The 15,101-nt window shown below is 44.6% G+C and overlaps 1 protein-coding gene across 2 annotated transcripts in view; it reads left to right on the top strand.

Moving 5' to 3' along the window:
- The window catches only part of BMPR2 (bone morphogenetic protein receptor type 2), a 99,994-nt gene that overhangs the window by 67,555 nt on the left and 17,338 nt on the right, over positions 1-15,101 (top strand). Inside the window, exons 4-7 of one of the 2 annotated variants that reach the window (XM_054971774.1) lie at positions 9,310-9,420; positions 11,063-11,154; positions 11,820-12,050; positions 14,533-14,647. In XM_054971774.1, the coding sequence (XP_054827749.1) occupies positions 9,310-9,420; positions 11,063-11,154; positions 11,820-12,050; positions 14,533-14,647 (549 nt within the window). Of the gene's footprint in view, positions 1-9,309; positions 9,421-10,433; positions 10,482-11,062; positions 11,155-11,819; positions 12,051-14,532; positions 14,648-15,101 lie in introns of those variants that run through there. The other variant, XM_054971775.1, reaches the window with a different exon arrangement.

Below are 15,101 nucleotides of genomic sequence, written 5' to 3'. Positions count from 1 at the left end.
ACATATATAAACATCAACACAGCAGCACAGAATTCCACTGATCAGATTTAAATCAACTTCAGAGCATCTTTGCAGTAAAAGAGTTTTTAAAACGGGGGTATCGGTGGTGGGGAGGGCCCAATCCATCATCAACTGGCCAGGGCGGCTCCGCCTAGCACCGCCCATATGGCTGGCAGAACAGCTCCATCTTGCAGGCCCGGCGAAAAGATAACAAATCTTGCCAGGCCTTGGTCTCATTAGACAGAGCGTTCCACCAGGCTGGGGCCAGGACTGAGAAGGCCCTGGCCCTGGTTGATGCCAGGCGGGCCTCCCTGGGGCCACAGTGGTGAAATAGGCCAAATTCCCTAGTAGAGATTATTAAGAAAGCAGTTGAAAATAAAGCAGCTAGTATTGTAACTAAAGGTGGGCATGATCCGCATTATGATCCAAAACCACAATAATGGCGATTGCACGATTGTGACTCAGCAGATCGTGATCGGCCACGGCCAACGATCCAGCGATCGGGAAGCCAGACACTCAGGCGCCAGTAATCTATTCCCGGGGCAACTGAGCCAGGGGAATGCTTGAGCTGTGTTTCCTCTCCTTCTGTTGCCCTGGAAACCCGAATGGAAGCCCAACTTTCCTTGATCAGCAAGGCTTCCTTCCAACCACGGAGCAGCAAAGCAGTCACCAGTTGGGAGAAGACAGCCAGGGGTGGTAGGGGGAAGGGGGTGTTCCGTAGCCATGGGCACTCCAATCTCATCCCTGCAAACCCTGATAGGCAGCTCTGACGGCCAAACACAGACGGCCAAACACAAACACAGATGCTGCCGGCATCACCCACCGTTCTTTTCTCGCCAGCACGCTCCTTTTTGGCCTGGCGGGCGGGCACATGGGGGGTGCCGCTGGCGAGCGGCCAGACCTCCTGCCGCCTGAGGGGAGGCGGCTTGTCGCCGTCTCCCCGTGCCCACCGGGCCTGGTGGCCGCCGCCAACACCCACCTTCCCACATAGCTGGGAATAGCAGCACGTCCCGCTTTGGCCTCCACGATCCATGGATCGGGAATGGGAGATGATCGGTGTGGATCGTTTAGTCGGAATCGTCCACGATCAGCTGGCTCGGCAATTCTTTTTGGGATCGTGCCCATCTCTAAATGTGACACCCTTGTGCAGGTCTGTGGTGTGGCTGCATCTGGAATACTGTCCGCAGATCTGATCACCTTGTCTGCAGAAATAAGATGGAGAGCCAGAAAAGGGCAACAAAATAATTACTGGGTTAGAAGAACACCATCCCTGTAAGGAAGGACTTGGTGTTTGAAACTTTTCACTTTGGGAGGAAGTGATAGTTTATAAAATTATGTGTGGTTTGAGAAAGGGGATAACAAGAACCTTTTCCCAGTTTGCAAAACCCCCAGGACTTGGGGGCATCCGGTGCAGAAGATGGGTGGTAAACTCACACGACGGCTGCGTTTTAGTATAGCTTCCATTTCACTGCATAACTGCTTAGCATAGTTAATTACAAACACTAAACGTGCCTTCAGTTCTGGTCCTATATCTGATTTAATTATGAAAGTATCAGTTTCTAGTATAACTGCAAGGTTGTAATATTTCTTTTAAGACCCCAAGAATTAATGTTTTTAAGCTGGTGACTATATTCTAGGATCTTTATTTTTCCCCCCTGTACCTGTGGGAGCAAGAATGAAGTGCTAATGTATCTGTTTCATCCAACACCCACTCAGATTGTATGATGAAGGGATATTCTGTTCTGAATAAGTGTCTGCTTGCAGTCTCATTACAGAGGGCCATCATTAGTAAAAGAAACAGTTGCGTAATAAATCTTTCCAGGCACCCTGATTTCAGCAGAGTTAATATCTATGCATGCTTTGGAGCACATCTTGACTTATTTCATGGATTTCCACCTGCTTTTAATTGTAGAACTGATTTTTAGCTTAATACATTCAGTTAGCACAACCCTCAGAAAAGGTTGGGGGGTTCTGTGACCTTGGAGAACTTCTTCTCAGTAATGCAGACAATCATAAAGCAAAACAAAAAATGTCCTGATGAGGACTGAATATGCACCAGGGGCACTGAGAGAAGCTGAGAGACAGTTAAAAGGAAAAGGGAGTGGGAATGGAGACTGGTCTACTCAAGCCCCTGACTGCTTATAGGATCCTGAAAAAAGGGGGGGTGTTCAAATTGTCCCCCCCTACCACCACCTGTTTGCATATATTCCCAGTTTGTTAAAAATGTATCATCCATCTCACTAATAAGAAGGGAGCTTCGACTCTTAAAAGTTTATTCCCTGAACATCTTTTTAGTCTCTCAGCTGCTCCTGGACACAAATCCATTTTTTAAAAAATTTTTATTGGTGAGTACATAAATTTTACATAAATTCCCCATATTACCTAAATTATAACAACAACCCCCCTTTCGCCCCCCTCCTTATTGACTTCCAACAGCTTTCCAACCCTTAACCCATCTTATCGTTTAAATTATTTTTAACTATATTCTTCTAAATCTTATATATATTGTATCCCTTACTCTAAGCACCCCCGGACACAAACCCTGTTGTCCCACTACAGACCAATATTGCTGCCTACCTGAAACACAGCTTACTTTTGGTCATACAGTGACTATCCTTGGGCTATGATGGCAGCTGCTGCCAAAAGCATTTTTTAAAAATCTGCTCATCCAGTTATATCTCTAGTGGCCAATCAGAAGCCCTCCTGGCAAAAGCCCCACCCACTTTCTAAAAACACTTGGCGAGTGCCGGGAAAGGTGTTGGATGCCGTGGCGGCATCATATCGGAGACACCCGCATTAAGGGACACGTTGGAATGAAGGCGTAAGAAATGAGATATTTTGTCATGTTTACTTATTTTAGGTCAGCCTCCTAGTATGTTTTCAGTAACTTTGCTTAACTTGTAGCTGGTATAGCCCTGCTTTACTTGATGTTCAACTTACTAATAAACTGCGCTTAATTAAAGATAGCTCAAATTAGTTTACATTATTACATTGAAGGGAAATGCTATCAAGTGCCCCAGAATGCAGCTATAATCTGACTTTAGAGGAAGCTTAGTCATATGGCGTAATGATTTGAGAACCTGATTTAATTAAATAAAATGCTCTGCTGATTAACATTGTTAAAGACCCGAATCAGTTTTTTTTAAATGGTATAGCTTTTCATATTTTGACATTCAGTTTTGTTTGAAAGTTGGTCACAGAAACAATGCATACACAAAATATTATTAGTGTGTGTTTCTTGAAATTCAGGGTATTCCAGATTAACTTGCTAGTTTTATTAAAGTGATTAGAAAGTTGCACCTGTTCACACACATCCCTATTAATTGCAAAGCAGCATTGTGGGAACTCTGTTCTTTGGGGTGCAACTACCTCAGGAACAGTTTGCCGTGCTGCAGACATTTCGTGCCTGGACACAGACACACGTGGCAGGCACTGTAATAATATTCTAATGAGTTTGAAAGAAACCATGTTGTCGTTACTGCCTTCTCTGTGTTTTGTATTTCAAGCAAAGTGATACAGGGGAGAAGCCACAAGTATTCAGCATTTAAATGGCTATTTAAATGGCTTCTTCCGTCTGATCTTGGTTGTATGACTAAAAAGATCTTCACATACGACTGCAGTATAATACCTTCCCTGGTATTTTAGTTTACTTCTCATGTTAGAAACTGCCTGCTGTCCCGTTTTCTTACACGGTAGTTCTTTCTGTGTAGAAAATGCTGGCCTTTGAGGTACCCCTGCAAGGCCTCCCTGTTAGACTGAAGGGGGGCGGGGGGGGGGCAAGCACTAAACACAAGCAGTTAACCAGTGACAATGATCCCTAGACTGCATCAGTGAAACAAGTCCAGGACTTCTAAGTTGGGATAACAGCTTAACCGTTCTTGTATCCTTTGGTTATGTAGACATGACTAAAATTCATCCAACACTGTGCTGAACACGTTTGAGATAATATTTACAAGGCCATGTGAATCTACCACAGAACGTAACCCATCCGTTGCTGATTTTTCTGCAGTTGCAGCCACAAGAGTTTCTGACGAGGAGGTGTCCAATTCCAGTCTGATGCGAGCAGTGCTCAGGCTGGACGAAGTGAATTGCTGGGTTAATAAAGGATTCTGCAGTATATTCAAAACCATCATCTAATGCAATCATTTACTAAATATATGTCTTAATTAGAAATGTCGTGGAGTTTGCTTTTAAAGGTGCTTGCTACCTCTGTGCCTTTAAGAGAGGAAGTATCTACTTAGGTTGCCGTGCAACCCTCTTCTGCTGAAAAAAATACACAAAATCAGTTTGCTTTATTCCACACCCTTTTGTCTTAATATCTCAATAGCATTCCAGAAGCGCACAATTGCATCCTGCTTGATAACGCTTCTCTTTTGTAGTATGACTTCCGTTGTATGAAAAATTAGATTCAGTTCCTGCATACAAACTCACCAGCACTTGGAAAATCTCTTTTGCATATGCCTGTGTATATGATGTAACTGTGAGTTTCCATGCTGATTGCTTGATGTTAATTTAAGAGCACATATCCTCTTAGAAGAGGATGAGAGATTGTTTCCCATCGTCATTTGATTTCAGTCTGTGCTGTAATACTATAAAAGTATGAAGTCTCATACCTTTATAGTCTAGCTGAGATTAGACCATCTCCTTTATCTTTCTCCTCCTTTCCCTAATGTCAAGTAGAACTGGCAGCAAATGCACACCTCCTCCTCGACTGCACAAAAGCCCACTTTTATTATCTATCATTCATTAGATTTGTATTCCTGTCAACTCTGAGCTGAGATTAGCTATCAGTATTCTAATATCCTCCTTGGTTTATTGGCTCCCCTCACCCGTAGACAAACTGTAGTAGAATAATGAAATGAAATGTCCATCCAAATGTCATTCACTTAGTTTTTTCTCCTGCTCCACATAACCTAAGTATGGTTAGGTTAATTTTCCAGTTTCAATTTTCAATTTTCCAGTTTTTCTCAACACCAAATCCTTATTCCCACCCGCCCCCCCAACCCGAGACTGAAAGTGAAATCCTAAACAGAGTTACTAACTCTGGTTCAGTCTCAGTACGTGTTGTTCGTTAGAAGCAAGCTGAAGGTGTTGGCTTGAGGGAGATCAGCCTTGCTTTCTCAGTGTCCATCATACTTTTCAGTCTGTCCTTTGTTAGCTGCCTGCACGACCTCTCGGCATCATCATAACCTGTGCCCAGTCGGCAAGACGGCAGTACTTGGCTGTTTTATAGTACACACCTTTCAAGCAGCAGCAGCAGCAGCAGCACCATGGAAGTATCCCGTGTGCCGTAGAACGGATTGTTGTTCAGCTGCCATTGCTTCTCCTCCATAGGACCGTCTGTGATGGGGTGTGGATGTGTTCTTAGGGACAGACAGATGCAGCCCTGGGTTTTGCTACCTCATCTACCAACTGATGGACTTGCACTGAGCTTTTACCTGTGGAACAATGAGTAGGTGAAAAACAGTGTAAAATAAGCCCAAGTATAAAACAGGCAGCGCCGGCAATCCAGCTGATTAACTTCCTTCTTGACATTTTTCAAACACTTATCGATAGTTCAAGCTTATACTCACAGAGGGATGTAATTAATGTAATCGCTCATTGAAACATCAGAAGTAAATTAATGTTTAGGATATTACTGAAATGATTGCAAAATGCTGTGTATACAGTATAGCATGAAATTACATTTTTTAAGGATAGGGGACGCCCCCCCCCCCCAGTGGTTCTGTGTGAGACCAAAAAAAAGTGGGTGAGAAGGGAATAGCATCTGTAGAATCCCCCCCCCCCCATTTGATTCTGGATACAGAATCCAGATACAGATTCTTGGGAATCTATAATTCTGCTTGATAGTAATATCGTTAGGAGCAAAGCACTGATTCTGGGCATGCCTCAAATGGGTTACGACACCCAATGTTTGCTTATGTTTATAGTACTGTAGGGCAAGAGATTGTGCCTTAACATTCCTCCACTACCACAATTTAATGTCATTTCAGGTGGGTGGCCGTGTTGGTCTATAGTCGAAGAGTATCTGAGAAAGAAAGCTTGACTCTCGAAAGCTCATACCTTGGAAATCCAGCTGGTCTCTAAAGTGCTGTTGGACCCAAACATTGCTCCTCAGCTTAATTTAGTGATCCTCCCTGTCCTGTTCTTGAAAAGAGAGATACTTTATCTACCTTTCAGAGATTTACAGTGTTGTCAAAGTTGGGGGTGTGGTGGTGATATTCATCTTAATTTCATGACTTCATACAACCATGGTCAAAGAGATGCTAAGGGTTGCTAGAGGCTCTTCAAGCTTTCTGATGAACTTTATCTGCACAGAGAAAGAACTCCAAGAGGAAATATAATGATCCATGAAAAGAAAGTATAGTTGCCTGCAGGAGTACAGCTTGTCAGGAGAGTGCCTGGACTTAAATGTACCCCCCCTTTAAGACCGTGAAAGGGGAAGTCAGTAGAGTGTATGTGATCAATTCAAGACGTGTTTGGATAATCTACCTTCTGCCATGGTTCAGATGGTGAAGCTGATTCAATGCAACATGCCGTCTTAATTGCTGTCGTGAAGTAGCTGTCTCTGTTTGCAAAGGGGAAACTGCATAAAATGGCTGCCAGTGAATAATTGCTGGATTGGTACAACAGTGGAAGAATGTTTAATGTTCAAATGTTCACTGCCTTGGGGGACCCCATTTGGGTGACAAGGTGCCATAAAAGTGTTTCACATAAATAAATAAATAAATAAAAGAATACAAAAATTCTCCCACTACCCATGAAAAGGCTACATCTTGCTATGCTTTGAATGTGTGTTTAAACTAACGGTTGTGAACAGCAATCTAGGACATGTTGTAAATAAAATGAAACTGCTTCAGTTTAATTACAGTCAGTATAATCCTTTGATCCACAGAGAGAGAGAGTATCTGTAGAATAAAGATTTCCCAACATCGCTTTTCAGAAAATGACTAAGCTGGGAAGAAAAATTTGGATTAGGGACTCTAGTTGGAGCATTTATTCCTTTCTGAGCCTCTTAACCCACAGTTAACAAATATGTGGCATTTGTAGCATAAAATCCATTAGAAGTAAACCTACTAAACTCGGGGCTTCTAGCAGTTATTAAGGCTCATAGAAGCTCTAACAGTCACTATGATTTTTCCAGCTAGTTGATTAGCTATATATTGAGCATAAAGTCATCACAGTGAAAAAAATCAGTTATATTTTTCCATACCCAGAAAATCAGCTTAGTGCTGCGGAGTGTTAGACAATGACGGGATTAGAGATGAATTTAAGCTTCATTTTCTTCTTCAAATCATAACCTGTATTTGCCACAAACCATTACTAAAGCCTAAGAGTTATTCTATTTTTTTCCTCTGAGACTCTCATTAATATTGGAACTGACAATACCAATGTAATAGCAATAAACCTTTTGAATCTGCACACAGTGATTTGTAGAGAAGCTCTAACTATAAGATGTTGAGTTGTGCAAAGACCAGTTAGATGCTGGCTTCATCCTTGAAGTAACTTAATGTAGCCCAAACTTCTTTCTCAAAGTTAAAGCAAAATATGAATAATTAAACAATTGTGTATTTAAAGAATTGTGTGAGACAACTGCAGCTTGATCAGACTGGATTTGCAGTCGTTGCTGAAGCTCGTCCGCAGGGAGGTGATAAGAAGGACACTGGAGTCAATTACAGGCATATATTTGTGACAGGGGTGGGGGACAGGTTAGAGAGTCTGTGGTGGAAGCCGGCCAAGCCCATTTGAAGCAGGGGCAAAGCAAGAGTAGTTAACTTAAGAGAGCCTGTGACTGGTCCCAAGGGGGCAAGCGCCATCTTTTTGTGAGCAAAGAGGTGATACGTCCTCTTGCTTGATATTATGCTTGATGTTATGAGAACTGTACTCTGTAAAAGAGCTAGAAAGAAGACCGCAGGTTGTGTGCAACAGCTAGGAGGGCCGGGCCAGAGGGAGGAGGTGTGCTGCCCTCTCCCCCTCTCCTCCTCATTTCATAGTAAGGCAAAAAGCAAAGCAGCCTGTGCTGAACATGGCCGAAGTTGACAGCATGAGGAAGGTGGGAGGTGCAGACTGCCTAGAGGCCAAGGGTGTGTGTGTGTGTGTGAGAGAGAGAGAGAGACAGACATTTTGTGGGGGGATTAGAGGAATTAAATATACTTCTCCTTGCGAGCAAGGGACTGTGTGATTTGGGATGCATAGGTGGAGCTTGCATCCACCAGAACAGAATAGTTTACTCTCAACTATGGCAGAGGGGAAGGAGCTGGGGGCTTCCGGGGGCTTCATGGAGACGATGCTGTCCAGAGAGGAAGGGAAGGAACCCCCCCCCCCCCCCCGCTCTTTTAGAATGCTGTCAAGATACTTTCCCAAAGACTCCCTAGAAGTGTGAGAAAAGACTAAACTGATGATCAGGATGCTTACATCGCTTCTGAGTTGGTATTAAATGGGCTACTTTTAAAATATTCTTAAAAACCAGCAAACCCATTATGTTTAGATCATTCAAAGTAGGTAAGACTAACACTGCAGCCCTAAGAATACTTTCCTGAGGCTAAAGTGGGACTTGTTTTTGAGTAAGCCCGCTGAGAGGTTCTCTCTTTATGAACTGTGAGTGAGGAGAGTTTGTTCTAAGTTAGCCTGGAGGAGGTGAAATTCCCCGCGCAGTGCCAACCCTTGGGCTTTGCATTGCCGCATCTTTTACTAAACTCCTCAACAGCGGTGGTTTTCAATGATGTTTTTCATGGCATACGTTTTGAGCTATGTTGTGCTAGATATTTGAAAAGAATTGAAATACTCTGAAATTTTCTCAAATAAAATGATGTTTGGTCTGGCCCCATTAACTATTTCAGAGGTGCATGATATACACGCCCCCAGACCTGGATAGCCTGAGCAAGCCCAGTCTCATCAGATCTCAGAAACGAAGCAGGGTCAGCCTTGGTTAGTAATTAATTGGATGGGAGATTTTCAAGGAAGACCAGGGTTGCTATGCAGAGACAGGCAATAGCGAACCATCTCTGTTAGTCTCTTGCCTGGAAACCCACAGTAAGGGTTGCCAGAAGCATTTTCTACCCCTGCCAACATACGCTGAGGCATCAGTCACTGTATTAGTTAAAATGATAGTCGATCCACAGAGTTTTTAAGACTGATTAAGGACTACTTGTAGGACTGATAAGGCAGATACCTAGATTCTCACCTGCAGTTAGAAGCATCATAAATACAACAGATATGCTCTCATTTGTTCTGTAGTGGATATCAGATTCCTTCTGAAAAACTTGTGCAGTACGAAGAGGGCATCACAGACTTCTTCCTTTCTTTCAGATTCATCTCATTCATTTCACCGAGATGAAACAATTGTCATTGCGCTGGCATCAGTATCTGTGCTGGCTGTTTTGGTGGTTGCTCTTTTCTTCGGATACAGGATGCTCGCAGGTAAGTTTCGATGAGTTTCGAAAAATTAAAACAAAATCTTCATTGTATTGTCGAAGGCTTTCACGGCCGGAGAACGATGGCTGTTGTGGGTTTTCCGGGCTGTATTGCCGTGGTCTTGGCATTGTAGTTCCTGACGTTTCGCCAGCAGCTGTGGCTGGCATCTTCAGAGGTGTAGCACCAAAAGACAGAGATCTCTCAGTGTCACAATGCCAATGTCTTTCATGTTTTCACTGCAGACTTGGACAACCTGAAAAATCAGCAGTGGCTGAACATAGCCTAACTCAAACAGGGCACAGTATCTTATTCCAGGACACCAAAATACTGGACAACACTTCCAACTACTTTGTCAGACTGCACAGGGAAGCCATTGAAATTCACAAGCATAAGCAAAACTTCAACAGGAAAGAAGAAACCTTAAGAATGAACAGAGCATGGTTTCCAGTTCTGAAAAACACCAGGCTAACAAAACATTCTATCCCCGACAATAGCCCTGCAGAGAAGATTAGCACATCAAGTACCAATCCATATGCAAAAGAACCTCCTCAGGATACAGTGAAGCCTCCCGCCATTAGCATTCCACACCCTGGGAAACTCTTACAGGATGACTAAGCTCAACCCCACCCCTCCTGAGTAGATATAAATGACCTGCCAACATCTTTTCCACTCTGTGACACTGAGAGATCTCTGTCTTTTGGTGCTGCACCTCTGAAGATGCCAGCCACAGCTGCTGGCGAAACGTCAGGAACTACAATGCCAAGACCACGGCAATACAGCCCGGAAAACCCACAACAACCAAAATCTTCATTCCCGGTTTCTTTGTTTTTCCATAATGGAAGGCCCTTCCATCAACAGAATGAAAGGTTCCTCCTGTCTCCCCACTCCCACTTCAGCTACGTAGATTCTTCCTGTCTTGTGGGGAGGTTCTTTGCCAGAACTGGATCTTGCTGATGGCATCTGATACTGGTGAAGAAACTCTGTTGTGGTAGATAAGATCTGTGTGATAAACTTCTTGCAGGCGTTTCAGTCAGGACACTGGTGGCCGTTCCAGATGACCTCTGCAGGTGTAGCTTACAGCTGCCGCCCTTGCTGATGCTTCCAGTCTTCCATTTCTGTAGCTCTTAAAGATGTTTGAAAAACGTATCTTGGATAAATGGACCCATGGTCAAAACAGGCAGTGCTACTATCGGTGTCAGGTTAGATCCTACAAAGCATGGGGAGAAGGTGCTTATGAGAATGGATTTTCCCCACCTCTTCCTTCTCCTCCTGCAGCCTCTGGAGATCTCTGAAGAGTAAAGGCAGGGGAACTCCATGAACAAAATGCTATGGGGCATGGGTGGTGGGCGCACTGTCCACTTCCTCCTTGCACTGGTAGAACCTCTTGCATCTGCAGAAGCTCTGCTAGCGGAAGAGTGAGGAGGGACCCTATGCCCTGTTACATTTTGTTCGCAGAACTCCCATAAATCTGAGCGTCAGCTTTCCAGAGATCTCAGGATGGAGGCTGCTGGGGAAAGATGGAAATCAGAAAGACCTGCATCCATGAGCGCCCTTGCAGTAAACAGGTGATAGGATCCAACCTGGCTGTTTTGATGTGTACAATTAACCAGGTCTTTAACCTCTAGTATGTCTGGCTCTTCTTTCTCAGGGGACCGTAAACAGGGTCTGCACAGTATGAACATGATGGAAGCAGCAACATCAGAACCCTCGTTAGACTTAGATAATCTGAAGATGCTGGAGGTAAATACGCCTTTTGGAGTTTTGGGATCTCTGCACTTCACTGTACAAACCGTCTAATCTGCTTGCCATCAGATGGTCACGTAACACAGTACAAGTGACTCTGGAACCTTTCCACAGCAGGCAGGCTGATGACAATTCAGGGAGTGCTCTAGAAGCAAGCATTCACTGTTCTGCAGTATCAGGACGGGTGAACATTTAAGAAGAGAAGAGGTCTCTTGGGTTTGCAGCCGGCCACGAGAAAGGCAAATGCTAGTATATGCACAAGTCTGCCAAGGTGCTGAGCGTCCCCACGGGATGCCTCTTTCCTTCTTTGTATTTGTATGCAAAGGAACTTCTCAGGGTAAAACAGCCCCCCAAACACTTTTCCTGGAGACGCAGACCAGTATTAATCCCGTGCAAGATTTAGCCACCAGCCCTTGAATGCTGTATGTATCCTCTTCTTGTATGCCTGGCTGTCTGGATTCCAGCCACTGGATTCAGAAATAAATGCTGCACATGCAACGGTGAAATGCGGTACTTGGCAATTGAAAGTTCAGTACAGGCATGCGTGTGTTTAAGCTCATTTAAACCAAATACACTTAACGCTGCCTTGGGTTGTTGCCAGAATGTATATCCCACGTTCCTTTGAAGTGCAGCCAGTGATTATTTTATACTTTTCTTCTCAGCTGATTGGTCGAGGGCGATATGGAGCAGTTTACAAAGGCTCTTTAGATGAGCGTGCAGTGGCTGTAAAAGTATTTTCTTTCACAAATCGCCAGAACTTTATCAACGAGAGGAACATCTACAGAATCCCACTGATGGAACACGACAACATTGCCCGTTTCATTGTAGGGGATGAGAGATTCGGTACAGAAGGGCGGATGGAATATTTATTAGTAATGGAATATTATCCCAATGTAAGTAATAATTCAAAGTGTTACGTTAGACACCTAAAGAGAACAAACTTTTGTCATGGTTAATGTAAAAATATTGCATGAGTATTTGCATTTTCATAAATGCCCAACAGTATTCTTAAACAACAATAGGCCTGCAGCAGGGCTTGACATATCCCAGCATTCTGGGTTTTCAGTGGCTGGATCCATGGGGGGAAATGAAGTACAGGAACCATGCAGAGTTTGCTAGCCTCCTGCCCTGCACTGTCTCGCTGACCCCAAAGAGGGGTATGAAAACCCTCATCGCACTGGCTGCGTTCAGACAGCATCTCTCACTGGCGACGATAGGCATAAACAGAGCTTGTATATAACTCCGCTGTGTTTTAAGTGCCCCTAACTTTACATTGGATCCAGTCGTTCAGCAGATCTTTCAGATTTACAGAAGGAATATTTCCTTCCTTCTCCTTCCTAGTACAGATGCCTGCATGCCCACACCCCGAAACGCAACTCCTGATGGTTCGGGAAACCTCAGGAATAGTGTGGGACACAACACAGAGGACTTAAATTTACTCTCTGGGCTTTCAGTCCACTCATGCAAAAGGAAGCAATTTTTCTTCTTCCTTTAGCTCCTGTGCTTACTCCCATGCTTTCCCCAAGGAAAAACAGCAGAAATCTATCCTATTGGCTCCGTTCACAGAATGGCTGGATCCAGCTCGGTGCTTACGAGACTTCAGTGATGAATCTTCTGGGGGCAAAGTAAAAGTGTGGGCCCGTGGGTAACGATGGCAGGGTGGTGCATGGATTGTCACCTGACAGCCGACACGCGGAGGGAGACTACCATATCCCCAGTCCAGAGTCCTGCCTATAAGCGTCTGCGTATACCTCTGTGTGTCCCTCTCTTTGTTCAGCAGTCACTTGCTGGAAAGGAAAGGCTCAGTTCATTCTCTCTCTTTCTCTCTCACCACACACACAAAACAGGGAATCGGTGCTAAGCTGATGGCTCTGAAGACATCACCTGACTAAATTAAGTGCAGGCTTGATATTGCTGCATGTCTTGCGGTCCTGATCCAGTGTCTAGATCTTATCAGTAGAGAGAGACAATGCAATTAAAATAGTTGGAGCAGAACGCTGTGTGTCAGTTCGCCTGGGCGCTACTTTTCTCCCAGCCTTCCTAGCTCAAAACATTCACATCGGCATGTGGTTTGTAGGGGGCTCCCCACTGCTGCATCTGAGCACTTGCCAGCAAGGGTCAATGTGATGAGCGAACACTTCAGTGCCACGAGGGGATGAGGAAGCCGGTGGCACCCTCCAGTGTCTCTTTTGGCAGTGTGATTTTTTGGGTTGTAGAAGAGATCTTGTCTTAGCGGAGGAGAATGTCATTGCCTCCCCGCTTATGTTCCCAGTACTGCTCCACTCACAAGGCTCCAGATAACAAGATTAAAATATGCATTAATATTGTTGTTTTGAATTTTAAACAATGTTTGTAGTAATCATCTTGCTAGTAAATGTATATGTAGCCAGTTTGGTGGTTAAGAGCGGCAGGATTCTTATCTGGAGAGCTGGGTTTCATTCTCCACTCCTCCTCTTGAAGCCAGCTGGGTGACCTTGGGCCAGTCACAGCTCTCTCAGAGCTCTCTCAGCCCCATCCACCACACAAGGTGATTGTCGTAAGGATAATAACAGCACACTTGTAAACTACTCTGTGTGAGCGTTAAGTTGTCCTGAAGGGCGATATATAAATCAGATGTTATTATTGTTGTTGTTATTATATGAGCATTCATGTACTGAATGTCGTTGTTTAATGCCATTTCTAACTTTCCCCCCTGGATCTCTGGTATAACACATTCAACAATAGTTAGTTGATTGAAAAATGGAAAAAATTAATTATTGGGGGGAGATAAATATTGGACTGGAGTACAGCTGTCATCACAGTGAAATCATACCTGAAAGTTGTGCAGTCAGGTGGGGAGATACCTTCCTTCCGCCACTATTCAGCTGACATTTTAGAATAGAATAGTGAGTGCAAAAAAAAAATCTGCTCTCTTCTGCCCGCACTTTGTTGTGTTATTGTGCAAATATTTGAAGAGGGGAAATTATGCACTGAAAACAAGTGTGTGCAGTGATACTCGTGCGGAAAGGCGTGTTTGCCTTCCTTTGTGCGGCCCCGGTCTGGAGGGGCCTGCTCCTCGGGCTGCGTTCAGGAGGACGCATCTTCACCAGGCGCTGAGCTTGGGCATCAGGGATGTGCTCAGCCAGGCCGCCCTAAGCGGGAGCAGGAGGGCGTCTGAAAATCCACTCCTTGTTACTCCTCCCCATTAAAAGAGAAGGATCTCTTGCAGGGGACTGTGTGAGCATGGAGCAGTTCCAACATAAGCTGAGCAGCCAGTGCGCTGGTCTGGCCCCACTGGCACGACGCCCACAAGTCCCCCGTGGTCCCGAAAACCCCTGGAAGCGCCCGTCTGCGTCGCTGTGCCTAACCAAGGGCATGTCCTTATTCTTTTTCCAGGGTTCTTTATGCAGATATTTGAGCCTCCACACCAGTGACTGGGTGAGCTCTTGTCGTTTGGCACACTCGATCACTCGAGGCCTGGCTTACCTTCACACAGAGTTACCTCGAGGAGGTAGGGTGACGACGGGCCGGGGGGGGGGGTGTGTGGCATAAAGATAAGACCGACTACCGGGCAGTAAAATTGTAAGATTTTCTTAGGCCCATGTTTTAAGATGACACGGGTATTTCTGTTACTGTCCTATTTATGTGTTTTGTTTTTATTGTTTTATTTTTATTCCTCCTTGGGCTTTCATGTATTTGTTTTTTGTAAGCCATTTGTAGGCTTCAGGCCAAAATGCCTAAAGGCATTTATATATTTATGCATAGGAGGTAAAATACAGCCTTAGTCATTGCTGCTGAGGATTGGTGGAGCGGATCTTTCACCACCTTTCCGCTTCCCATATGGCCTGGTGCTTGGAGGGTCAGGACGGAGCTTCCTAAGCAAAACGCATCGTAAGTTGGGTGCTGTAGCTCCATGGGGAAATCAGGCCTAGTTGCTGCCGCCTTTTCCTTCCGCGGGCAGCTTC

This window comes from Eublepharis macularius, chromosome 2, assembly GCF_028583425.1.
Source record: "Eublepharis macularius isolate TG4126 chromosome 2, MPM_Emac_v1.0, whole genome shotgun sequence".
In the NCBI taxonomy this organism is placed as follows: Eukaryota; Metazoa; Chordata; class Lepidosauria; order Squamata; family Eublepharidae; genus Eublepharis; species Eublepharis macularius.
This window is presented reverse-complemented; position numbering and strand designations above follow the sequence as displayed.